Source organism: Bos taurus, chromosome 8, assembly GCF_002263795.3.
Source record: "Bos taurus isolate L1 Dominette 01449 registration number 42190680 breed Hereford chromosome 8, ARS-UCD2.0, whole genome shotgun sequence".
Lineage (NCBI taxonomy): Eukaryota > Metazoa > Chordata > Mammalia > Artiodactyla > Bovidae > Bos > Bos taurus.
In genome coordinates, this window is record NC_037335.1 from 100,898,675 (window position 1) to 100,926,509 (window position 27,835).

General features: G+C 43.1%; 1 protein-coding gene across 6 annotated transcripts in view; it reads right to left on the minus strand.

Annotated features, from left to right (window-relative positions):
• The window catches only part of ECPAS (Ecm29 proteasome adaptor and scaffold), a 109,948-nt gene extending 96,610 nt beyond the window's left edge, over positions 1-13,338 (minus strand). For 2 of the 6 annotated variants that reach the window (XR_009495682.1, XM_024996322.2), the window contains exon 1: positions 12,414-12,766. Coding sequence is in view for 4 of the 6 variants with exons in the window: in XM_024996322.2 (XP_024852090.1) it covers positions 12,414-12,453 (40 nt within the window). In the remaining 2 variants the exon portion in view is untranslated. Of the gene's footprint in view, positions 1-3,724; positions 3,829-12,119; positions 12,767-13,072 lie in introns of those variants that run through there. The other 4 variants (XM_024996324.2, XM_059889520.1, XM_010808244.4 and 1 more) reach the window with 4 other exon arrangements.
• Between the last annotated feature and the right edge of the window lie 14,497 nt (positions 13,339-27,835).

Consider the following 27,835-nt stretch of genomic DNA (forward strand, 5'->3'; position numbering starts at 1 on the left):
AAGAGTGGACCAGTCCAGCCACAAAGGACCTTCCCGACCATGCATCACATTACTCCCCACCAGCCGTCCACACTGCAAGAGCTGCTTAAGTGCGCCCTGTGTTCTTTCTGCCCAGCTCTTTTTTTCGACCTAGTCCTCATCCAGGAATACTCTCCCAACCTCTCCTGACCATCTCTCTGTCTCCACATACCCAACTCTTCTCCATTTGAGGTCCAGCTCAAATACTACATGCTTCACACTTACACATCCCTTTCTGGCTCAACAAACTCTCAAAGCCCTTTTCTATATCTCCCCTGGCACTTGTTATCTTTCGCTGTGCATTTTGCCACTGGCCAATCTTCCTTCCCAAGACCGTACAGCTCTGTGAGATGCGCTTCCACATAATGGTACCCATTTGTTCATCCATCTCCAGAATTCTGCAGGTTGAGACACTGTGACTTAGTTTCTTGGTATCCCAGCATTTAATGCAGTGCCTCACAGAAAGAAGCTGCTCAAATACCTGTTGGGTGTATGCAAAATTAATTCCTCATGCACTGGAAAAGCTATTTCGGTTGATAACTCTGCAGCAAAGGAAAGGAGGGGATTGGTAGCAATTCATTACACATGATATCAGAATCTCTTCAGAAAGGGACTGTATGTTTTTAATATCATAAGTGCTTAAGGCTTTTTTAAAAAAAGAAGAGGTAGAGGGAAATCCAGAAGGTTTGAAGGTGACAGACCTGTTCTGCTCCAAATAAGGTGGGGTACAGAAGTTATCGCAAAGAGAAGGATAGGAGAAAAAAAGAAAGATGGAAGGGGAGGACAGACCAGGAAAGGGCAGAAGTCAAGGCCTTTCCCCATGACTCCCTACATCCAAGAGTTAAGAGCTGCTTTAGAGCTAAGTGAATTCCTGAAATGCTTAGGGAGAGAGGGGTGTGTCTACGTGTCTGTGTGCATCTGTGTGTGTGTGTGGGTGTCACCAGTGAAACACGTAGGTTTCATGTCCAAATTAACAAGGGTGTGTATGTGTATGTGTCTGTCTGTGTGTGTGTGTATCACCGGCGAAACGCATGGGTTTCATGTCCAAACTGACAAGGGTTTTCAGAAATGGGGCCCAGAAGCCAAGAAAAGCATTAACTTAAACTAAAAAATTCACAAAAATTGGATGTGATAGAGTGCAGGCATAGTGCAGTGAGTCCCTCTGGACTTTGACAATCTCTTCAATTAGGAGATAAAGGCTAAAACTACGAAGAAGGACGCCCTAACTGGAATCTAGATTTTATATGTAATACTCAATCTCTTCTGGCAGATCAATCTGCCAGAATTAAAAAATCTAACCACATACCAACTGGTAGTGACAGTCCACATCATCTATTGAAATTCCCAGGTGGCTCAGATAGTAAATCATCTGCCTGCAATGTGGGAGACCTGTGTTTGATCCCTGGGTCAGGAAGATCCTCTGGAGAAAGAAATGGCAACCCACTCCAGCACTTTTGCCTGAAAAAGTCCATGGACGGAGGAGCCTGCAGTGGGCTGCAGTCCATGGGATCGCAAAGAGTCGGACACGACTGAACAACTTCACATCTACTGATTTCTATTTACCATTTTGGGTCACCAAATGTCACTCTAATACTTGGCAAAATCTAAATGAGATCAGTAGGATACTTCTTTGGGAATTAATGCTTACAACTGTGATGTCATTCTGTGTTTTTAAAGATAAGCTTGCCCCTGTTTCCCACTTTTTTTTTTTAAGGAACTCATTAAACACAAATGTATTAAAAAGAAAATGTGGAGGAGTCCAGCAGTAAATACAAATATAGTAACACGAGCGGGGTCGGGGGCGATGGAGGGAGGGGGAGGTGCGGAATCCATTCCCAGTGGGAGATAATCCACCATGGTGCCTGCGGCAGTTGCCTCCCTCCAGCCAGGGCAGCCTGAGAACCCAGCAGGCAGTAGATAAGAAACTTCTCAGGCAATGATGTCCTGAGCAGGAGGTTCCAGCTGACAAAGTCCCTGCTGAGACTCCTTCACCCCAGAACCAAGGCAATCAGACAAGCCATCTTCCTGTTCCCCAACCCACCAGTCTTAAATACCCCCAGGGGCCAAGCAGACACTCCCCTGTGGAAACCCCTGCAAGTCAGGATGCACTAGTGACTAGACTCTTTCCAGGGAAGCGGAAAGTGGCCGGCCTTCTTCAGCTACTTCAGAAGTCCTAGCCATCTGCATATTTCAGGCTACTTTAAGCCCACTACCAACCCATGATAGCCCAGAGCAATGCTCTCCCCTCCCTGCTCACACACACACAGCCCCTCACTCCCCCGCTGACCAACCCCTGCAACAGCACACACAAAGAGGGTGGGGTGGAAGAAATGACAGTTGGCTTGGCAGGGCTGGGTCAAGTGAAGAAACAGCAGTGCTCACCTGTGCCCTAGATTTAATGAACGTGCGCCAAACTCCAGACGCACTGAGGGCCACAAACACTCCCAACCCCCAGAGAGGCCCTCTTCCCCAGAGACAGTCGCTGGCAGAGGCCAGTCAGAAGTCAGTGTTAGTAAACTGATGAGCAGAAAGATTAGTTCAGCTTATGAAAGTCGGCTTAAAGGAAATGATACATACTATGCAAGAGGTCAGACTGCATACAAGTCAAATGTGTGCTGGTTGAGATCCACCCAAAGCAGTTAATTACTTACGACAACCCTCACTTGGATCTGTAAACTCTGGAAAGCTTTTTATTTAAGTCATTATTTAAATCCCAGCATTTGTGGTTTGACCTGCTTGCCTTCAGTCTATTATAAATTAACACATCTATCCATGTAGGCCCAAAAGCTCGAAGAAAGAATCTAGGCGCAGATAATGTCCTCATTTCTCTCCTAAACCCTTTACCCAACCTTTCAATTTTCCACTTTTCTGTTATGGAACAAAAATATGTGAAATAGCAAAAATAAACTCAAGTTTATTCTAAAGTTGAACTTTGGTTTACAAAATATTCCATTCATTTCATCACTCAAAATTCCACCTAAATGAATTAAGGCATCATACACCATTAGCAGCAAAGTACACACCAAGAAACAGTAGCATGACTGGGCGAAGAGGAATCCAGTAGTTAAATTGAAAGACAGCAACAAAATGTACCTTTGGACCGAAGCTACAAAATCTCAGGTACTCGTGGATGTTGAACTCATAATATCAGAGAATTACAATCTGAATTTAAAGCTTCAATCACAGGACTATCCAGTGTCACCCAAGAGTGAACCTGACACCATATTCTTGCTCAGCCTCAGAATGAAGCAGAATTAACGGCTTTTCCATCACAGTGCATGTCAAATTGGCAGAATTAGGAATACCCAATTACCATGATGATGCCTTTCTCAATACCTCTTTTCACAAATAAAACAAACCCATGATGACCCTCCTGGAGCACATAAAGTCGTGCTTTTTTGGTTGTGGTATACAATACTACTGGTGAACTAACACCCACACCCTTTTCCTTGCACACACTGCTAAGCAACACCTTTAAGTTTTATCTTTTCCTTGATAATTTTTTAAATGTTAATGTTTATGTGATAACGACAGACTAGAAGCTTCACATAAATAAAAACTAATATGAAGTTCACTGGTTCTCTCAGGACAGTCAGAGGAGAAAAACCCATGAAGATCTTGTGGGGGAAAGCTACTTGATAAATTTATGCATTTTTAAATGCTACTACAAAAAATGCACACATCCTAAGGAACTAAATCTACTAACCTCTACAATCAATGTGATACATGGTTTATCCAGTCTTGACAAAAATCCTCTGGATCACCAATGGTATGTTCATCCACTCGTACATATGCAATTGTATAAAGAATCTATTATTTAGAACACCAGGAAAAAAAAAACAATTAAAAGATTTATATTTATAGCTACCATTTAAAAGAACAAAATAAGCAATTTTCATTTTTATGCTAAGATCTCCTACTTTGATGCATGCCCTGCTTTTGCAAATTCAGAATAAGGGGGGAAATTACAGTCATTACCAAACTGGAGAAATAGTAAGGAACATGTCCATAAATAAAATTTGGTGTGTAGAAATAAGGTCCTACTGTATGGGACAGGGAACTATATTCAATATCCTGTAATAAACCATAATGTAAAATAACATGAAAAGGAATAAATATGTATAACAAGCACTTTGCTGTACACCAGACACAACATTGTAAATCAAGTATGCTAAGTTAAAGAAAAATTGAGTGTGTAGAAGTAATACGCTAATACTTTATATATTTTATATATATATACATACATGTATATGTATATACACACACACATACTGGTAGTTATTAAGGCTAGAAAACTCCAATAAACATACATATTGTGCGTGTACATATATATCATAAACATACAAAACTTTATATTACAATTAGAACAAAGTGTCTGATTTATACCATATTTTTATAAGAGCATTAGTGGGTGGGCACACATGTTATTAACACATTACAACAATTGAGAATGTAAATGGCTGATAGTCATTACCGTGGGAACCTTTGCCCTCTTTTGACACTTTTGATCCCCTTCCCTGGTTCTTTCTGACTTCCTCTCAACCTTATCTATGCATGGCCCCAGACAGCTGTCTTCTGGACAATCTGTCCCCATCACCCCACATTCTCCCAAGCCTCAGAATCAAAGTTCCCGCACATCTGCAACCCGTGTGCCCAGCACTATACCAAAGTCCTTAGCGTATATCATCTCTTTCCACTCTTAGAACAACCCTGTAAAAGAGCTCTGTTATCCCACTTTACAAATGAGAAATCCAGGCCCCAAAGTTAGGTCCTTTGACATTAAAACTTAAAAACGGCAGGGATTTCCCCAGTGGTCCAGTGGTTAAGAATCTATCTTTCAATGAAGGGTATGCAGGTTGGTTCCCTGGTCTGGGAACTGAGATCCCACCTGCTACAGGCCAACTAAGCCTGTGCGATGCTACCAGAGAGAAGCTTGCAAGTCGTGACTAAGACCTGAAGCAACCAAATAAATATCTAAAAAAAATAAAATGTGGCAAGATCAGGATTCAAAACTAGTTCTGACTTCAAGGCCAGAGGTTTTAGTCACCGTTCGAAACAGTCTCCCTAGACAACTCAACATGGGTGCCTCAATAATTTAACCCATTCATTCAACAAATGATTTACTGTTTCTTGAACACAAACCTGTTCTCTCTTATCTCTATTCTTAACTCCCAAAATCTGTCTAGAGGCCACATTCTCTCTCCTTGTAATCTCTCAGGTAGATTCTTAGAATCATCTCTAACTCCTCCAATGAATAACTCCCTACTATTCAGCCAATAGTTTCTGCCTATTTTCAGGATTTTAGATTATATTACCTGTCGAATCCACTTCTACTATCCCAGTTCAGACCTTAAGCTTCTGCTAACTTGGCTACTGTAATATTTACCTTTCTTTTAGCCTTGCTGCTCTTGGTCTCTGGACCCTTGCAATCAATGTTAACATCAGGGCCACCTGTTAAACTTATAAAAGGATCTACTCATGTTACATTCCCTGCTTAAAAGCCTTTGATGCTCCTCTACTGTCTACAGAACAAAGTTCAGACTAGTTGTGTTGGCATTCCTATGCAAGCCAGTCCCAAGCTATCTTCCCAGCTTTACTTCCTACCACCATTCCTCACCAAGAATAATAATTTATATAGAATTTAACTGTCTGTACAGTGCATTAACATGTATATTAAGCCTAACAACACTGCATTTCTTATGGGAAAGAAACAGAGACTTAGTAAGGTAATATAATTTGCTCAAGATCTCAAACTGTAAAAGGCAGAAAGGGCCAAGCACCTTAACTCCAATCTTTAACTCCTTTCCCAGAATTTCATGCAGCCATCATATATCAGACTCACTTGGACTTTCTCTAAAAATACATATTTTTCAATCTCTATGTCTTAGCTCAAGTAATGTTCCGTTAACCTGGACTACAATGTCTCACTCCTTGACATTTCTAAAGAATTATGTTAGGCATTTTTCATATCATACTTCCAATCAGTTATTTATATTTATATATAAACCTCCCTCTACGCTGGGGCTTCCCTGGTGGCTCAGGCGGTATAGACTCTGCCTGCACTGCAGGAGTCCCGAGTTTGATCCCTGGGTCAGGAAGATCCCCTGAAGGGAATGGCTACCCACTCCAGTATATTTGCCTGGAGAATTCCATGGACAGAGGAACCTGACAGGCTACAATCCATGGTGTCACAAAGAGTCAGACATGAGTGAGCAACTAACGAAAAAAACGACACTGAATGATAAGCTCTATGAGGCCAGGACCATAAGCTAGTCACTCCATTTTTAAAGTCTGCTTATTGAACCCGAAAATGTGTGGGGAAAACAAGGCCTGTAAGACAGCAAGCATCACAGCAGAGACTGGCCAGGACTGAAACCAGAGACCAGCAACTTGGATCAGACCATCTGAGCACACTGGCAGTGCCTACAATTTTAACAGCTATCTTCTGAACAAAGTCGAATGCCCCAGTGCCGATTATTCTCGCCTACATTGGCCCTTATGAAATATTACAAGTTAGTGCAAGCAGAATTTAAAACAAGATGAGGTAGAAGTGAAAAACAACAAGTTATAAAAAGCAGAAATACCATCGCTATTTTCCATTGTAACCTTCCTTTTTGGCTAAGTAACCAAAACGGAGATGATACTGGCTTGATTTAGCCTGTTTACACAGTTCAGCTCAGCTGCATGCATGGCTGCCATTAAAACAGCCATCTCTCGGGGGCTATTTCAGTGTGCTCAGACTCATGTTCACCTACACAGCTACACTTAGAGCCTCCCCGTCTCATTCCCTAAAAGAGCCACTAAGATGCCTGGCACTGGCAGAGACTCTCTCAGAAGACATATGACATGATGACTATCTAGCCAACATCTGAAAATTAAAGTGGCTGTGTCAAGTGGTCAAGTTGAGTAGCATCAATGTCTTTGAGAGTCCAGGCTGTTGCTCCTTCCGGAGTCGCCTTTACCCCAATGAAGATCAGGTTCTAAGGATGCCTTAGAATTATACAGCCCAAAATATGAAACCAATGAACAGCTGACCAGGTGAAAAGTCTCAAATGCTTCCTCCCCTCAGTCAGAAATCTCCCTACCCACTGCTAAAATATAACCACAATGTCAACATTTCCATGCATTGGCAGAGGATAATATTAGAGGAAAAACTAGTCCACATGCCTTGCACTGAATTTCATCCCATTCCAAACAGTTACATTACCCTAAATATAAAGAAAGAAAACTACAGACTGTGATCTTAAGTAATTTACAAACTCGATTTCAGAACTGCCTTTAACAGTCAGAAATAATCGTTCTCTATTTCAGCATCTTCCCCCAAAATCTATTATGTCCTATTCAATGAACATCAGAATCTTGTAACATTTTATACACTATAAGAGGTTTCTTCTGGAGGCTAGCAAGACATTGGGAAAAAAGCCATGCTGATCTTCTTATAAACTGCAGTTTCCCTTTCAGAGACAGCAGTACAGCGGTAGCATGGGGTTAACATAAATTCTGGAATCAAAGAATCTGAGTTCAAGCCCCAGCTCTGTAATATGAGGACAGCTCCACCAGACAATAACTACCAAAGTCACGGGGTTGTAAGGATTCAATCAATTAATATGTACAAAGTGATCAGAACACAACAGTAAGCTCTCAATAAACATTAGCTTTACCATTGTTCTATTACAATCACCTGATTCAAAGTGACAATGGCAGGATGTTTGTGCAAGGATAAAACATTTTAACAAATTCCAACCCAAGATTATCCTGCTTACCTTTTGGCAACCTTCATACATGATACCACTCCATGACACTACTCGGAAAAAAAAGAGAGAGGGAGAGGAAGAAAAGAAAAGAGAAGAGAAAGAGAAGAGTAAAAGACAAGCCTACCCATCAGTTCTCCTCCTCAGGAGCTCCTAGAGTGTGGTAGCAGATACGACTGAGAGCTCCAGATGCCATTTAAATTTTTAACATGCATATCACTCCAAGTGCAATGGTAAAACGCAAAGATTTAAAATCTATAGAAAGGCAGTGTTACCAGCTACACATCTCAAAATAACACACCTGAGGACCAAAACTGTTAATATTACTCTGCTGCTGCTAAGTTGCTGCTAAGTCGCTTCAGTCGTGTCCGACTCTGTGCGACCCCATAAACGGCAGCCCACCAGGCTCCCCTGTCCGTGGGATTCTCCAGGCAAGAACACTGGAGTGGGTTGCCATTTCCTTCTCCAGTGCATGAAAGTGAAACGTGTAAGTGAAGTCGCTCAGTCGTGTCCAACTCCTAGTGACCCCATGGACTGCAGCCTACCAGGCTCCTCTGTCCATGGGATTTTCCAGGCAAGAGTACTGGAGTGGGTTGCCACTGCCTTCTAGTATAATCTGTAACAACTCATACAGTTTGGTCCTGACATATCTCTTTACATGTAGTCTTCCTCTTTCTTCTCAATAGTATTTTAATTCCATCAGCAGACTTCTTTTGTCGCCCACAGCAGTGTTAAAAAGCAGTCAGATAACTGGATTAAAGTAACATGTAGCTGAGAATTTAGGAACGCATCTGACTTCATCTCTTCATCAGCATGAACACTCTATGACAGGGGTCCCCAGCCTCCAGTTTCCTATTAGGAAGCCAGCCACATAGCAGGAGGTGAGCTTCAGGCAAGCAGGCTTCATCTGTCTTGACAGCCACTCCCCATCACTCACATTACCACCTGAGCTCCGCCTTCTGTCAGATCAGCATACGATTCTCAAAGAAGTGCAAATCCTACTGTGAGCTGTGCATGCAAGGGATCTAGTTTGCTCCTTCCTTATGAGAATCATCCCCAAACCACTCCCCACCTCCAGTCCATGGAAAAACTGTCTTCCACAAAACCGGTCCCTGGTGCCCAAAAGGAGGAGGCTTGCTGCTCTATGGCACACCGAGGTACAGCCTAAAGGCTGGCTACCAATGCCATTGAGCCGTCTGCGATCCAACTCTAACTACCACCTACTAGCTGTGGGATCTTGGGAGTCTAAAGTGCCTGTTTTCCATGCCATAAAACAGCAGTCATAACTTTACCTCTTAGGATTCTACTGACGAATAAAACAATACATACAAAGCGCTTAAAACAACGCTAGTGCTGAAACACTGAAGTGTGCTGTTGTCTCCAATTCACTTTGAAACCCATCAAAAGAAGATGCATTGAGTACCTAATGCCACTCAACTGTACACTTAAAAATGGTTAAGATGGTAAATTTTGTTACGTATGTGTATCTTACCACAATCCTTTTTTAAACAAAAATAACAAAATAATTAAAATAACATTTTAAAGTGTGGCTTGAAAATGGACAGATATGTGATAAAGCCAGTAGTGAAACATCATATGTAGAATCTAGGTAGTGGGATATGAAGGTTTATTTTCAACTTTTCTGTATGTTTGTGAAGATTTTTATTATAAAATATTGGGGGGAGGGAACAATGCTGGCATATAGTAGTTTGCTTTTATTATCATCTACTGGGGCTTCCCTGGTGGCTCAGATGGTAAAGAATCCGTGTGCCAATGCAGGAGATGTGCCGTTCAATCCCCGGGTCCGAAAGACCCCCTGAAGAAGAAAACAGCAACCCACTCCAGTATTTCTGCCTGGGAAATTCCATGGACAGAAGACCGTGGTGGACTACAGTCGATAGAGTCATACAGAGTCAGACACGACTGAGCAACGAAGCATACAGCACACACATCATCTACTAGTCATAAATAACAACCAGCAAACATTCAGATACTTAGCTCCTTTTTTTTTTTTTACAGCCATCTCTCCTTTTATTACAGCCTTTCTGAAACTGAAAGTGATTTACGTTCCTCATATATATGTGCAGTATATTATGACTGTAATTTCAAGTAAAATTATTCTGAGGTATAAACTACCAAGTATTTAATCTCTCCTTAAACACAGAAACCAAGTCAACAGACATCTGTAGTCAATGACTGGGGATGTGACCAAACAGAACAATGAAAAGGCAAGGACTGGAATAACTTCCTCCTAACTTTTCCAGTAGCTGCTAAAGCCAATAAATTTCTTAACCAGAAGAACTGCCAACATGTTACCAGGTACCTGGTGTACAGGAGTACACTGCACGCATACAAATACATCAGCCTCTGAAGAACGAGACCCAATTCTTCCTCAAGTTTTAGTCCCCATTCCAACTAGTAATGAATAGTTTAATGTGTTTAGTGGTATAACATGAATTCAGGTATCTTGCAGTGGAACCATTTAGAAAGTCAGACCACCTCACACTCCTTGGGATGGCTGCTATCAAAATACAGAAAATAACAAGTGCTGGCAAGGTTCTAGAGAAAAACTGGACCCCTTTGTTTACTGCTGATGGGAACATAAAATGATATAGCCACTGTGGAAAACAGGATGGCAGTTCCTAAAAAAATTAAAAATAGAATTATCATATCATACAACAATCCCACTTTGGGGTATACATACAAAAGAACTGGAAGCACAATCTCAGAGATACATGCACATTCATATTCAAGCAGCAATAGTCACAAGAGATAAAACATACCAGCGTGTCCATCGACAGACAGATGAGTGGATGAGAAAATATGATATATACATACAATGGAATATTAGCCTTAAAAAGGAAGAAAATCCCGTCACATGGCACAGCATGGATGAACCCTAAGGATATTATGCCAGATGAAATAAGCCAGTCACAAAATGACAAATCTTGTATGAGTCCACTTTCGAGATATCTACAGACATCAAAATCATAGAGACAGAAAGTAGAATGGAGGCTGTCAGGGGCTGGGAGGAGGAGGGGGAGGGATTTAGTGAGCAGTGAACTTCAGTTGTGCAAGATGAAAAGTATTCTCAAGGTAAATGGTGGTGATGGTTGCATAACAATATGAATGTCCTTAGGACCACTGGCCTGTACAGTTAAAAATTGTTATGATGGTAAATTTCATGGTACGTTTATCACAATAACAAAAAATGGAAGAACAAAGATCAGGGAGCTGACCTCCCCAGAAGGCCTGGTGGTGCTCCAGCTTGGCAATAACAGGCAAGCAACAACTCTGTAACTATCAGCCCCTGTCTATCTCTAACCACCGCAAGAGACCCAATCTACCCAGGCTCTGCATCCTACCCAGGGTCACATCAATTCTTTATTTCAGCTTCAAAATGACCAAACACCACTGCTGCTACACCAGTTTTGTGTCAAAGCAGCAAGGAAATTTAACTCTCTAAACACGCCTCCTCTTTAAAACACGGATAATTTCTACCTACCTGCTTTAGTAGGCTGTTACGAGGGGAAAAGTGAGATCATGCATATTAAAGTAGCTTTAAACAGCCAAAGACCAAAGAAACAGAAATTATTATTATGTGTACAACTACTTTCATATGGAAATTGAGAGAGGGGGCTGTAACAACAGAAACTTCCCAAGGCTTGCGACACCTGTCCCAGGTTTCATTCCATTTAAAACTCACAGCATCCCTAAATAATACCTTTCTTGTTTTTGATCATAAACTGAAGGGCAGCACGAAGAAACCCAACACTTCAACTTAAAGCTTTACATCCAAACACCACCAAACGCAATCAGAAATTATCTTACAGGTCCTAGGAAAATTCGATTTTTTTGACCCCCAGCGTGGGCCTGCGGCGCCCGGGAACTACACTTCCCACAAAGCACCGAGGCGAACCCGGGCGGCGGGCGGAGCGGCCTGCGATTCAGGGTGACCACCGCTCTCCCCGAATGTGGATCGCCGTCCCCCGGAAAACTGCAACGTTTAAGGTCAAGTGTGCACTGGCTCTCCTTTCCCAGAGCGCTGTCACCCCGAGGCTTCCCCTGCAGCCAGCACCGCGACCCTCTCTGCCCTCCTGTCCTTCCTGCTCCACCTGAGGGTCACCGCCTATTCTTGACCTTTCCGCTGATTTCCATAGTGTCACAACACGGCACCTTCTCCCCCTCCCCGAAAGTGCTATTTCCAGAACTCGCCCCACAGTCAAGACCGGAGGAATCTACGGAGGGGTCAGACGGGACGGTGGGCACAGCCCGCCACCCTGGGGCTCCGGCCGCTCCGCCAGCCCAGCCTCCGCGGGCAGGGGGGCTAGGCTTCCCCCCCGTACACACCAAGCCGAGGCGGATCGCACACAGAGGGCTTCTCCCCGGGCTCCGGTTTCAATTTCGCAACGTGACGGTGCAAAGCTGAGGCCTACAAACGCCAGCGGTGGCGGCGGCCCGCCCGCCCACCAGGCCCGAGCGCCCCAGCCCCCCACACGCCGCAGCCGCCGCCCGCCCGTGCGTCCGTCCAGCCCGTCCCGCCCGGCGACACGACCCTCCCGTCCGGCCCCGGCCGCCGCCCCCGCCCCGGCCCGGCGCGGCGCCGGCTCCGGCTCGCGGCCGCAGGCTTGCCGTGGCACTTACTCAGCTCGTCCTGGGAGGCGGAGGCGGCGGCCGCAGCCATGTTGCGCCGGGGAGGGAGGGAGGGGCCGGAGGGGGAGGGCGCGGACGGGCGGCGCGGGGGGCTCGCCGCTCGCGGTGCGGCGGGGGCCGGGAGCCGCCTCCGGTCGCTCGGCGTGGGCCGCGCTGCGCCCGCGAGGCCCGCCCGCCCGCCGCCGCCGCCTGCGTCCTCCTCGCTGCACGCGTCGCTCTCGCAGTACTCCGCGAGCTCGCAGCTGGGGCGCTCCCGCAGCCCCGCGCCTCTGCGGAGCAGCCGCCGTCCGTCGGCCGAGTCCCCCGTGCGCCCGGCCCGCGCGGCGGCTCTGCGGCTCCGCGCCGCGCTCGCCCGACTCACGCCGGTTTTATATTTAGAAAGAGCTGAGCCATCCTCCCAGCGGCCCCCCCGCCGGGCCCCTCGCGCGCCCGCCTGCCCGCCCTCGCTCGCTCGCTCGCTCGCGGCTCGTCCTGCCCACCTGCCGCCGCCCGCCCCGCGCGCGGGAGCCGGCCCCGCGTGCGCTCCCCGCGCGGACCCCGCACGCTGCGGCCTGCGCGGGCGGCCCGGCCTAGCCGCTTCCTCACCCGCCCCTCCGCGCCCGCGCAGCCTGTGGCGGCCCTGGAGCGGAACAAACGCGCGGGCCTCTGACCTGAGTCCGAGCCGGTCTCCATGCCGGGGATGCTGCGCTCGGCGCCGCGACGCGGGCGCCCAGAAGTGAGGCGAGCGGCGAGCTCGGCCCCCGAGGAGCCGGGCGCCGCCGTCCGTGAGGGGCTTGGCCGAGCTGGCCCGGGCTGCCCCGGCCGGGGGAAATCCTCGAGGCCGGGCCGGAGCTCTTTCTGTAAAGGTCTGTGGCTGTCACGTTGGCTGGTCCCGACCTGGAGAAACACGCCCGTCCAAAGGAAGAGACGTGGACTCGGAAAAGTAAAGCTGGGTTCGGAGTCGGCGGGAGGAAGCCCCGCCCTGCGCCTCCCGCCGAACTTCTCAGCCCTGCCGCTGACTCAGTCCCGGGCGAGCCCCGGCGCGGCGGTCGGCCCCCGACCCTGCTCGCTGGGCTTCCTTACTACTTAAAGGCAGTCGTAGAGTAGGTTTCTGATGCTCTTAGGAACTAGGACTACCCAGTGAGGGAAGATCACTACTCCAACTAAAAGTTCAATAAACTAGGATTTTTAAAGTTCAAATGCAAGTTTGTATACTTACAGGAGCTGTTTTCTTACATTTTTGTTGTAATCCCTACGTTCTTTTTGGTAACCCGAGTAATTGAGTTTGAATACAGTGATTTAAACTTTACGCCTTGTTTGTCCGTGACGTCACTTAACTAAGGCGTTTGCATAATTGCTTTACTTCAAGTGATACTGAAGTTATGTACCGGCATAACAAATTAGGTACAAGATCAGGTACATTTTTTTGTGTGTATAAGAAGAAATTAAGATCCTAAGTGAGTTGAAATTGTGTTTATCCCTAAAAGAAACCTATAAAAACCTAGTTAATGTCTTGAAAAATGAATACGTACCATTCCAGATGTAACTTATGCAAGTTACAAGATACTTACACAACAGTAAAGACGTTTATGTCCTTTATTGCTTTTATTATAGAAATTATACACGATCTTTGCAAAAATTTTAAATATTCAGAATTTAAAAGTGAAAGTGAAAGAAAGCCCTTGCGCCCTCCCACCATCCCACTCGCCAGAGAAAACTACAGGTTAACGGGTACAAGTACTTGAGTGTGCATCCTCCAAGGCCTTGTCTCTGTGTACACATGTATAAAGCCCCCAAAGTAAATAAGTAAGGAGGGGGTTCAGATTCATGATAAAAGTTCTGTATCACTGTTTTTCCCCCGTAAATATTGTGCCACGTTAACTCAAAAAGCTCTACACCACCACCACTGTTTTTGTTGATGACTTAATAGCATGTTAAGTTAACCAATCCCTTGTGTTTTTTTTTTAATTTTATTTTATTTTTAAACTTTACTGTATTATATTAGTTTTGCCAAACATCGAAATGAATCCGCCACAGGTATACTCGTGCTCCCCATCCTGAACCCTCCTCCCTCCTCCCTCCCCATACCCTCCCTCTGGGCCGTCCCAGTGCACCAGCCCCAAGCATCCAGCATCGTGCATCGAACCTGGACTGGCGACTCGTCTCATACATGATATTACACATATTTCAATGCCATTCTCCCAAATCTCCCCACCCTCTCCCTCTCCCACAGAGTCCACAAGACTGATCTGTATATCAGTGTCTCTTTTGCTGTCTCGTACCCAATCCCTTTTTTTGAGGACGTTTTGCTTCTTTTGTTTGATGGTGACACGAAAATCGATGAACTATTTGCAAACAACACAATACCAAAAATATAGTTTGTCCTCCACCTCCCTGCTCGCCATCCCCTCATCTTACCTACTGGAGATAATTCCTGTTAACAGCTTGGCGTGTACAACCTTTCCTGATCATTTCTATGAATGTATAGTATGACTAATAAGGACTAGTATGGGGAAATTTTCATTTCCCAAAACCTCCAATAGATCCTTTTAAAGCTACCCCTCCTCCAAAGTATATGTGTGTGTGCTTCAGTGTATCTGACTCTTTGTGACCTCCAAAGTATAAAATCTAAGTTAAACAACAACAAAAATGTCGTTTGTTATTTTGACTTCCAAACAAGGCCAGTTAGCAACTTATAAATTCCTCCTATGTATAAATTCCAGATTCCCACATGTGTGCAAATCACATATAGGTATGTTCATTCTCACAAAAATGGAATCCTACGATGTGTGTTCTGTAACTTTACCTTTCAAACAATATATCACAGGTATCCTTCTTTATCAGTAACAATAGCTAATACTAACTGTGCCAGACACTAAAGTGCTTTACTTGGATGAATTCGTTTAATCATTACAATAATCTTATGAAGTAGGAATTTTTATGAGGTGGGGTGATTGAGGAACAACTCTAAAGTGCCAGAAACTAGTAAGTGGCTAGGGAGGAATTTGAACGCAAATAGCATGGCTCTAGAATTTGCATTCTTAACCACTCTGACCTGTATGTGGAGAACTACCTTATTCTTTTAAATGACTGCATGATAGTCTTCTTTACAAAGACTTGCAAAAAAAAAGAAAACCTTCATGATAAGTACATGACAAAATTTAATGATTCTGCTATTGATGAGCATTTAGGTTTCTGCAAAATTGCTACTGTAAAACATTCCTATATATTTATGAAGTCACATATTTCTGTATGTAGACTTGGAATTGTTAGGGGGGAATGGCTTTAACATTTCATTATATACAGTACTTTATAACAGTTTATAATGCTGCTTCTAAGCTTTTTTTAATAGTTGCTTCTCCCTTCAAACTATTAATAGTACATTTTCCCCACTAAATAGTATAATCATCTTACTAGGCACTTTGGTTTTGAATAGTAGCCTTGGGATACTTCCTGTCTAGAATTTACTTCAATTTTAAAAAACAGACAAGAAAGACCCTCATGGACTGTTGGTGGGAATGGAAATTGGTGCAGGCACTATGGAAAATAGTGTGGAGGTTCCTCAAAAAATTGAAAATTGGGGAATTCTCTTGAGGTCCAGTGGTTAACACTCCATGTTGTCACTGCTAGGGTTCAATCCGTGGTCACAGAATTAAAATCCTACAAGTGGCACAGTGCAGCCAAAAAAAAAATTTTTTTTTAATAGAACTACCATACAATCCAGCAATTTGACTTCTGGGTATTTACCTGAAAAAAACAAAAACACGAATTCAAAAAGATACATGCACCCCAATGTTCATAGAAGCATTATTTACAATAGCCAAGATATGGAAGCAATCTAAGTGTCCATCAATAGATGAATGTGTAAAGAAATGGATATATGTATATGGGAATAGTATTCAGCCATTAAAAATTTTTTGCCATTGGCAACAACATGGATGAATATAGGTGGTTTTATGCTAAAGGTCCATCTAGTCAAAGCTATGTTTTTTCCAGTAGTCATATATGGATGTGAGAGACTATAAAGAAAACTGAGTGCTGAAGAATTGATGCTTTTGAACTGTGATGTTGGAGAAGACTCTTGAGAATCCCTTGGACTGAAGGAGATCCAACCAGTCCATCCTAAAGGAGATCAGTCCTGAATATTCATTGGAAGGACTGATACTGAAGCTGAAACTCCCATACTTTAGCCACCTGATGCAAAGAACTGACTCATTGGCAAAGACCCTGATGCTGGGAAAGATTGAAGGCAGGAGCAGAAGGGGACAAGAGAGGAAGAGATGGTTAAATGGCATCACCAACTGGATGGACATGAGTTGAGCAAGCTCCGAAAGTTGGTGATGGACAGGGAAGCCTGGTGCGCTGCTGTCCAGGGGTCACAAAGAGTCAGACACAATTGAGTGACTGAACTGAACTATTAAGCTAAGTGAAAGAAGACAGAGAAAGACAAATACTGTATGACTTCACTTACATGTGTCATCTAAAAGGCAAAACAAAGAAAAAATGAAAGCTGACTCATAGAACAAACACATAATGCCAGAGGGGAGGAGAACAGACAGTAAAATGGGTGAAGGGGATTAAGAGGTACAAACCTCCAGTTATAAAATAAATAAGCACAGGGATATAATATACAGCACAAGGAATATGGTCAATAATATAATAATTTTGCATTAGGACAGATAGTTACTAAACCTATTTTGGTGATCATTTACTTCATAATGTATGTACATGTCAAATCACTATGTAGTACATTTGGTGGCTCAGAGGTTAAAGCGTCTGCCTGCAATGCAGGAGACCTGGGTTTGATCCCTGGGTCAGGAAGATCCCCTGGTGAAGGAAATGGCAACCCACTCCAGTATTCTTGCCTAGAGAATCCCATGGATGGAGGAGCCTGGTGGGCTACAGTCCACGGGGTCGCAAAGAGTCGGACACAACTGAGCAACTTAACTAACTAACACTTGAAACTAACATAATATTACACATCAACTATACTTTAAAAACCAGATAAGTAATTTGGGGAGATTAAGAAGGAGGCCAAGAAAAGGCCACTAAAAATAATAATAATACATCACTAAATCCAAGAACTAAAAATGTATGTGTTTTATACCTTAGAAGTCATTCTCCCCTCTGCTAGGTCCTATTCACACTAAATGTATGCACAGTTATGAAACAGTAAACATAAACAATCTTGCTTCCATAGTCAGTCAAAGTAGATTAGAAGCAGAATATTAGAGGGCACTCTTCTGGGCAGGTACATGGATGACAAAAGTTCTAACATACACCCTAAAAACAAGGCAAGATACAGGAAAACTATGAAAAGAAGCTGTAAGAACTTGAAAAGCAAAGCATACTGGGGTTATTTATAAAGCACCAAAAGCACTACCCACCCCATAAGCCTGTAATCATTTCACTTGAATAAGTGATGCTCATGGTGCTAATCCTGACATCAAGAAATAGTGAAATAGGGAATTCCCTGGTGGTCCAGTGGAGAAGGCAATGGCACCCGACTCTTGCCTGGAAAATCCCATGGACTGAGGAGTCTGGTAGGCTGCAGTCCATGGGGTCTCGAAGAGTCGGACACGACTGAGCGACTTCACTTTCACTTTTCACTTTCATATATTGGAGCAGGAAATGGGAACCCAATCCAGTGTTCTTGCCTGGAAAATCCTATGGACTGAGGAGCCTGGTAGGCTGCAGTCCATGGGGTCTCGAAGAGTCGGACACGACTGAGCGACTTCACTTTCACTTTTCACTTTCATATATTGGAGCAGGAAATGGGAACCCAATCCAGTGTTCTTGCCTGGAGAATCCCAGGGACGGGGGAGCCTGGTGGGCTGCCGTCTATGGGGTTGCACAGAGTCGGACATGACTGAAGCAACTTGGCAGCAGCAGCCAGTGTTTAAGGGAGTTTCCCAGGTGGCGCTAGTGGTAAAGAATCTTCCCACCAATGCAGGAGACGTAAAAGACACAGGTTCCTTCTCTGGGTTGGGAAGATCCCCTAGAGGACAGACCACATGGCAACCCACTTCAGTATTCGTGCTTGGAGAATCCCATGGACGGAGGAACCCAGCGGGCTATGGTCCATAGGGTCGCAAAGAGTCCAATTGAAATGACTTTGCATGCACACACCAGTGGTTAGGACTCTGTGCTTTCACTGCTGAGGGCTTAGATTCAATCTTTGGTCAGGAAACTTAAGATCTCACATGCCTCATGGCATGGCCAAAAAAAAAAAAAAAGATGAAATGATGTCTAATTTCATGCATCAAAAATCAAGGAATTAGACTAGTTTACAAAGCAATTTCATCTAAAATGATTATAATAAGTAAGCAATTTTGGTGCCTTAAAGGTTTAATTCTAAACTATCTAGAAAATCCAACTACCCTAAAAGATTCAGTTATCCATTCCCAAAGTCCCAGACAAACCAAAATTCTGTGTAAATAAATAAGACTCATCTGGTATTCGTTTCGGTTACTGAAAAAGTCAGGGACTGGATCCAATCTGCCAACCGAGGCCCAACATTAATGATCTTCATCTTTGCTCTTTTCAGCCAGTTATTGATTGAAGACATATTTCACTGCACATAAAACCATGTCATGATTCAAAACATTCTATTTTCTAAAACTCAAGATCAGAAACATCGATCTCTAGCCACCATATAGAATCTTTCTTCTGTTTTACTAATTCCTGTAGATTTGGAGTACATTTTTTTAGTCATTGAACATTTTATTTTTAATTGAATAACCAAGAAAACAGTAGGCTTGACACAGCAAACTAGAGAAGTAGCAAATTAAGAGATAGAGGAATGCTAAAAGTATGTCTTTCAGAAGGATTTAAGAGGAGGAAAAAACACACACAAAAGATGAATTTGAAAATACAGAAGCCTCGAACTTCTTTATTAGAAGACTAGGTGGAAAGAACATAGAAAATTGTGGGAAAGGAATTTTTGAAGCAATTCCAATTGTGGAATGGCTAAATGCATCTAAATGGAGAAGGCGATGGCACCCCACTCCAGTACTCTTGCCTGGAAAATCCCATGGACGGAGGAGCTTGGTAGGCTGCAGTCCATGGGGTCGCTGGGGGTCGAACACAACTGAGCAACTTCACTTTCACTTTTCACTTGAGCATTGGAGAAGGAAATGGCAACCCACTCCAGTGATCTTGCCTGGAGAATCCCAGGGAGGGGGGAGCCTGGTAGGCTGCCATCTATGGGGTCACACAGAGTTGGACACGACTGAAACGACTTAGCAGCAGCAGCAAATTCATCTAGAAACTAATGCAGTAGCCATAATTTGTTTAGAAAGATCTGAATCAGCAGATATGTCATTTTTGCTTCCTGTCCTTTCTGTTAATTCCTGCCTTTTCAGTTTATTTAGACACGATGGAGCTCCAGCCACCACGTTGTGAACATGACATACCTACCATTGAAGGCCACTGAAGCCGAACCATAGCAGGAGCCCAGGTCCCTGAATACTGTGGGAGCTGCCATATAACCTATGGTCAGCCTGATTCCAATTTTGTTATTGAATGAGGAAGAGAAAATCCTAATTAGTTTAAGCCTTTACTTTTAGGGACATAGAGTATGTTTTCGATCCTCATTCTCAGCTCAGACGTTTTCACCACTTTCTGTTTATGGCAATGAATTCTTATTAGAACCTTCAAGTCTTTCTTTCCTTGATTTCTATCTTACAGAAGATGACAATCAATCCCAACCTTGGGCAAGCCCCACCATCCACTTTATTTTTCCCTCCCAGATATCACTGGGAAAAGGCAAAAAGTTTACCTGGTCCAGGAGAATATCGTACTTTGCATTCTAGAGAATGAGGCAACCTATTTTCTAGGGATAGGATTTATCCCTTTATCAGATGATTCTATCTCCTCATTTCCTTAAAAGAGTGACTTCATAGTTTTTTGTTCACATTCCTCCACTCCCCCTAAAATTTTGGAAAACAGTGTAACCCATTTACATATTTTTTGATTGGCATCTAAAACTTTCTCTCATAACTTAAAGAATTGAAAAGAAAGAATTGTAACAATGGATTCTATTGTAAATAATTGCATTTTAAAATAAAGGCTCTGCTGCTGCTAAGTTGCTTTAGTCATGTAGACTCTGTGCAACCCCATAGACGGCAGCCCTCCAGGCTCCCCCGTCCCTGGGATTCTCCAGGCAAGAACACTGGAGTGGGTTGCCATTTCCTGCTACAATGCATGAAAGTGAAAAATGAAAGTGAAATCACTCAATCCTGTCGGACTCTTCGAGACCCCATGGACTGCAGCCTACCAGGCTCCTCCGTCCATGGGATTCTCCATGCAAGAGTACTCTTCTATCACTTAAACAAATATAGATTCTAAACAAGATCTTTTTCTAAATAAGATATTGATTTGATGTTCACCATCATCTGTTTAAAAAATATATGAATATATTCCTAGTAATAAGAAAATTTTACATAATTGCATTTCCTCATGGAACTCACTGTACTCAAGAATAACTTTGTTATTCTTAGCAATTTTTTTGGCCTCATGGCACATGGGATCTTAGATCCCTGACCAAGATCGAACCCACATCCCCTGCATTGGAAGCAATTTATAATTTATACTAATGCAATATAGTTTTAATCTTGAAAATCTTATTGTTTTACTTTGTCATCCTTTTCTTCAACAAAAATATGTATATAAATTTGAATATTTAAAGTTTTTTCTATGTTTTTTAAAAATTATTATGACCAAGTAATCATAATTAATAGTACACAATTTATGAAAACAACATGAATACATTACAAACATTTTTAAGGCTTCAACTATTACTGATTAACATATTTTTTAATGTTACAACTTTTGAGTTATTAAACATAAAAAGTAAAATATTATTGAAAATGTATCTCAATGAAAAAAACAGGAGCTTTTGACAGGAAAAAAAAGGTACCCAATTGCCTTCATTCACTTCCTTATTACCTAATTTGATATATCCAATTATCCCTTTGATGACAGTAATGGAACTGTTCCCCTCTGAATGCAAACCACCCTAGTTAGCTGGGAGATGGCTAAGAGGCATGGCTTGCTTTTGTAAAGTGAGAGAAGGGCCGTTGTGAAATAGAAACCTTGATTTTAGAGGAATTCTTAGGCAAAGCAATTTGAAGGAAGAATATATATCATCTAGAGATTGAGTCTCTTAAAAGTATCCATGTTTCTATATCCTAATAAAATCATGTTCTCCCAGAGGACCCTTGTTCCAGAACAATGCGCCTTCAGTGTTCTTCCTTCTTATCCTAGTCTGTCTCCAAGTCTCTCCTTAAAAAAATAACCTACCCCAATACTTTTCTTTCCATTCTCATATCCAGGCTGCACCTTATTCTTTCCTCAACCACCTGGACTTCCCTGAAACTGATCTCTTGAAGACCAGCCAACTGCAAACTCCAGTGGTTACTTTTCATTCCAACCTCAGTAAATAGTATTAACTCCATCATCCCTTTCAAAACTCTCCTCTGTTGATTTTCCTTCACCATTTTCTCCTGATTGTTTTCTACTTATCAGTTACCTTCGTTGTCTTCTTTCTCTGCCACCCTCTCAAAATCATCATTTCTTTGGATTTTAAACACAGACCTCTTTTCACACCACCTCTTCTTTGCAATCCCTACTCCCTCCTCTTCAATTACTAAATATCCTTGATTTCCTTCTCCAGTTAAGTCATCTCTACCTAGATGTCCTACATGCTTGTCAGTATTAAAAGGTGGATTTTCATCTCCTTTCTCAAACCTTCTTCTGGTATTCCTTAGACTGTGTGTATCCAGCATCCAGTTGATCAAACCAGAGACCTGGGAGTAGCCTATAATCCTATCTTCTCTCTGACTTTTATTTACTATCTACAAATTGTTGCTAAGTAGTATCAGTTGGGGTTTCTCCGGTTCCTGCTACAGAGAAAAAGCTCATGTATGTACAACAATATGTGAAGAAGAGTACCGAAGTAGTCTGGGCTTCCTAGATGGCTCTAGTGGTAAAGAACCCACCTGCCAAGGCAGATGAAAAGGCATGGGTTTGATCCCTGGGCCGGGAAGGTCCGCTGGAGGAGTAAATGTCAACCTGCTCCAGTATTCTTGCCTGGAAAATCCCATGGACAGAAGAGACTGGCGGGGTACAGTCCATGGGGCAGCAAAGAGTCAGACACGACTGAGTGACTAAGCACAGCACACACAGCACTGACATAGTTTACAGAAACAAAGAAAAACTAAGCATTGTGAAGGATAGAAACTGGGCAGTTCTCAGGATCTCCATAACAGAAACTTGAAGATCATCCCTCAAGGATCTGCCCCCAGATGATTCAGCAACAACACAGCCTTTCACTTCCAGATGTTGCAGAATAAGAATCATAAATCCCAAACTTTGATTCAACCTTCGTTGAAATTAAAACAGACCATAGGTTGAAATGATAATAGGTGAGACTTATGTGTTGTTGACATAAATTCTCTCGGAATCCAAAGTACCCTGTTGAGGAATTCCCTGGTAGTTCAGTGGTTAAGACTCCACGCATCCACTGCAGGGGGCATGGGTTCAGTCCCTAGTCGGGGAACTAAGATCTCGCATGTCACAAGGTGCGGTCAAAAAAACAAAAACAACAATAACAACAAAAACCCGAGGTATTCTGTTGGTCTAATACTTCTCAATAACAGAAGAGATGATTAGAAAAATTTACATTCTGATGACTAGAGGAGCATAATGAATAAGAGATTAACTCTTAAATGGACAAAGATCCTGTTTAAATTTCCAACATATGTCAGCTCTATTTCTTGTTATTATGATATAGTTTCTTTAATACCTAGCAAGAGACTCCTGTCTTAAGCAATTGAATTTTCTCATTCACATCACAAATGAATTCACAAGCCTTCGAGGCACTGAGTATACTCTGTGGCTACTTTTTATCAGCCCAAGGCTATTCTGAATTCCTCTTTCTCATAGCTGTAGAAATTAAAATCACCTCAGTTGATTCAAACCCAAACAAAGTTTCATTTCTTTGACAGTGTCAAGTTTAAAAGCTTGGGACGAGAGAGTTGATTGACTTAGTTTAGATCACTGATCCACCCTGTGATAGGGAATGGGAAAATTGAGCAACAAAACAAACAATAATAACCACATCCCACTAGTCTAAAGAGCAGATATTCATTCTCCCTAAAATAGCTCTATTTGGGAATTTCCTGGCAGCCCAGTGGTTAGGACTAGGACTTCCACTTCAGGAAGGGGATGGGGTGATAGGTTAAACTAAGAACCTGCAGTCTGTATCGTGTGCACCCCCTCCCCCCCAAAAAAGCTTTAATCTGTCACTTCCTCTCCATACCTTGCTTTAGTCTACTTAAAGACATCTTTTGGTAAAAAGAAGTCCTGTCTTTCATCTTTTGCATTCTGACTTCTTCGTTTTAGCCTGAAAAAGATAACAACTGTTACTCTCATTACCAGAGATTTCTTATTTATAATTGAGATACAGTGCACCTTATTGGCAAACTTTTTCTGTAAAGAACTAGCTAGTAAATAGGTTTTGTGGATCATACAGCTTCTGAGTTACTCTGCCACTATAACACTGAGAGTAGCCGTAAACAATGAAACCTGGCTGTGTTACAAAGGCAGCAGCCTGGCTCATAGTTTGCCTCTCATCTAGGAGATTCCTGAGAAAAAAGAGGCTGGCAAGTGAACAGTGTGGACTTGCATGTCTGAAAACATCTGTATCTACACTTTAACAACCAGAATGACTGCAATAGAATTCTAAGTTGGAAATATCTTCCCCTCATAATTTTGGAGGTACTGCTCAATGTTTTCCTACCTTCCAAAATGCCTCATTTCCTTCAGCTCAGCTAAATCCACTAGCCTTCAAAGGTAGGACTTTGCTTTAGGCTTTTATTTAGGCTTCCAGAGCTACTTTGCTTCATTATTAACTTTTTTTTTTCATTTCTAAAAAGAAAATCCATTTGAAGAAATTGACTGTTATGTTTTCCAGTGTCCTTCACCCAAGGAATAGCTTTTCCTATAATCTGGTACCAAGAAAAAGTTTGAATCTCAGAGAAACTTCTGTTTGTATGAGACCATCAGAATTAAATAACCCATTGTGATTTACTTGATTGTTAATGTCCTGTTGGATTAAACTCATAACATATCAATTCATTTGTATACTCAGATGTTTAATAAATGGAAATCAATTGAGGGAAAGGAGAAAGGGAGGCAACTATTTTGGCAGGTATTGCAGTATTCCAGATGAAAAGTAGTAGAGATGGAAAGCTGAGCTGCAAATTCAAGAGACAATTCGAGATAGACTCAAGAACAGGAAGATGAATCATGAATTTTCCAGTTTAGGAAAGTTTCCAGGAAGTGACAGAGTAGCTAATATCACTAACCAAAGTAGGGGCTTCCCTGGTGGCTCAGACGGTAAAGAATCTGCCTGCAATGCGGGAGACCTGGGTTTGATCCCTAGGTTGGGAAGATCCCCTGGAGAAGGGAACCGCTACCCACTCCAGTATTCTTGCCTAATACTTTGGCCACCTGATGTGAAGGGCTGACTCGTTGGAAAAGACCCTGATGCTGGGAAAGATAGAAGGTAGGACAGAGGAGGACAACAGAGGACAAGATGGTTGGATGGCATCACCAACTCAATGGACATGAATTTGAGCAAGCTCCCAGAAATGGTGAAGGATGGGGAAGCCTAGTATGCTGCAGTCCATGGGATCACAAAGAGTTGAACACAACTGAGCAACTGAACAACAACAAATCAAGGTAGAAGAATTGGTATGGAGATGAGAAAAAAGCTAAGAAGCTAAGTTTTGAATATGTGAGCTGACTTAAGTAAACATTATTGATTACCACTCCCTTCCTATCTGCTGCTACTGCTGCTAAGTCGCTTCAGTCATGTCCAACTCTGTGTGACCCCATAGACGGCAGCCCACCAGGCTCCCCCATCCCTGGGATTCTCCAGGCAAGAACACTGGAATGGGTTGCCATTTCCTTCTCCAATGCATGAAAGTGAAAAGTGAAAGTGGAGTCTATCAGTCATGTACGACTCTTCGCGACCCCATGGACTGCAGCCTACTAGAATCCTCCGCCCACGGGATTTTCCAGGCAAGAGTACTGGAGTGGGCTGCCATTGCCTTCTCTGCCCTTCCTATCTACTTACTTTCAAAAAGTACTATAGGTACTTTAAATATAGGACAGGTTATATGGAAGAACAAAGATTGTCATTAACGAGAAATCCAAGTTGTAAAGCAAACAGGAACACAGCTAGCTGAGGTCAATGCAAAGGTGAACATTCCTAAACCAGTAAGGACATCCAGTGTAACTAGGTAATGTCAACACATTCAGAAAATCATCTGGCCCCATTGCAGCCTGTCCTTGTTTCTTGTCCCCAAGAGCATCAGAGGCCAGCCAGTGGGGCCTTTGGAGCAAAACTGGCATCCAGTGTCTAGAAAGCAGCCAGCTCCAAAGATGAGAACTGACTCCTGGGTCATGAGTGCCTAGCATGTTTCATGGGAGTCCAGTTTTGTATTCAGGGGCTCAAAGAATGTTTAATTCTAAGCCCCACCCAGAGAAATATATTGTGACTCTGCCCAGATTCACCTTTGGAACTGGATCTATGAGTCAAGGAAGATTCATAGGCAGACAATGCTATACACACTGTCAGACAGAAGAATAGCTGTTGACACCCTTGAATTTACCCCAGGCTAGGAAATGCAGAGAATCTTTCTATTCTGGTACTACAAAACCCATGCTTCTGTGCATTCTCTCAGGCTGACCCAACCTCTCTTTCTTCCCCCCAAACCCTCCACTGAGCCCTCTGGAACCTATTTAGTAGCTATGAACACCCCTCCAACTTCAGTGTCACAGAACCCATTTCTACTTCCTACCTTGTCTGTTAATGGCTTTCTTCATGCAACCCTCTTCCGTATAAAGTGCTAAATCTCTTACACCTCACATTCCACTGGTCGGGCGGTACAGTCAGCATCCTCCTGGTTCCTCACTGCTGCCTGTGGACCAGTGCTCCACCTAGGTGAGGTGTTCCTCTCCATTCTAAGTCCTGGAGCATCTTGGATGTCAATATCCATTGACGGAGCCGTCCATACTTGGCCTATGCTTTCCTTGAATGTGTCTTCTTGTTCACCTTCCCCTTCATTCCAGTGCAGTGACCCACTCCCGTGGGCACACTGTAGGCTTGGTCACCACTTACAACTCTTCTACTGCTTAAGCCTTCCCATCTTTTAGCCCACCCAGTAGCCTGTCTTTCTGCCTTTCACTCACTTATTCCAATATTCATTCTTTTCAGAAAGTTAGGTTTAATGAATGACAAACTTTTAAGCTTTATCCAGGTTTAGTATTTTGGCAGCACCAGGTTTTAGTTGCAGCATGTTGGGCTCTAGTTCCCTGACCCAGGCACCCTACACTGGAAGCACGGACCGACACGAAGTCCCTAAACCACACGTATTAAAAGAGGACTATTCAATGAGTTTTGACATATGTGTACACAATGAAAATATCACCACAATCAATATAATGAATATGTCTGTCACCTCCAAAAGTTCCCTCGTGGTTATTTCTACCTCTCTCCCTGTATGCCCTCTCTCCTTCCAGGCAAGCACTGCTTTGCTTTGGTCACTATAGATAACTGCTGGAGGAGGAAATGAAAACCCACTCTGGTATTCTTGACTGGAGAATCCCATGGACAGAGGATCACAAAGAGTTGGACATGACTGAGCGACTGAGTATACATGCACTATAGATAAATATGTATTTTCTACAATTTCATATAAATGGAATAATATACTATGTATTTTTCTTTGTTTGACTTCTTTCGCTTTGAGATTTTATCTAGATGTTCAGTTCAGTTCAGTTGCTCAGTCGTTTCTGACTCTTTGCGACCTCATGGACTGCAGCACACCAGGCCTCCCTGTGCATTGCCAACTCCCAGAGTTTACTCAAACTCATGTCCATTGAGTTGGTGATTCCATCCAACCATCTCATCCTCTGTCGTCCCCTTCTCCTCCCACCTTTAGTCTTTCCCAGCATCACGGTCTTTTCCAACGAGTCAGTTCTTCACATCATGTGGCCAAAGTATTGGAGTTTCAGCTTCAGCATCAGTCCTTCCAATGAAGACTCAGGACTAATTTCCTTTAGGATGGACTGGTTGGATCTCCTTGCAGTCCAAGGGACTCTCAAGAGTCTTCTCCAACACCACAGTTCAAAAGCATCAATTCTTTGGCACTCAGCTTTCTTTATAGTCTAACTCTCACATCCATACATGACCACTGGAAAAACCATAGCCTTGACTAGACAGACCTTTGTTGGCAAAGTAATGTCTCTGCTTTTGAATATGCTATCTAGGTTGGTCAAAAATTTTCTTCCAAGGAGCAAGCATCTTTTAATTTCATGGCTGCAGTCACCATCTGCAGTGATTTTGGAGTCCAAGAAAATAA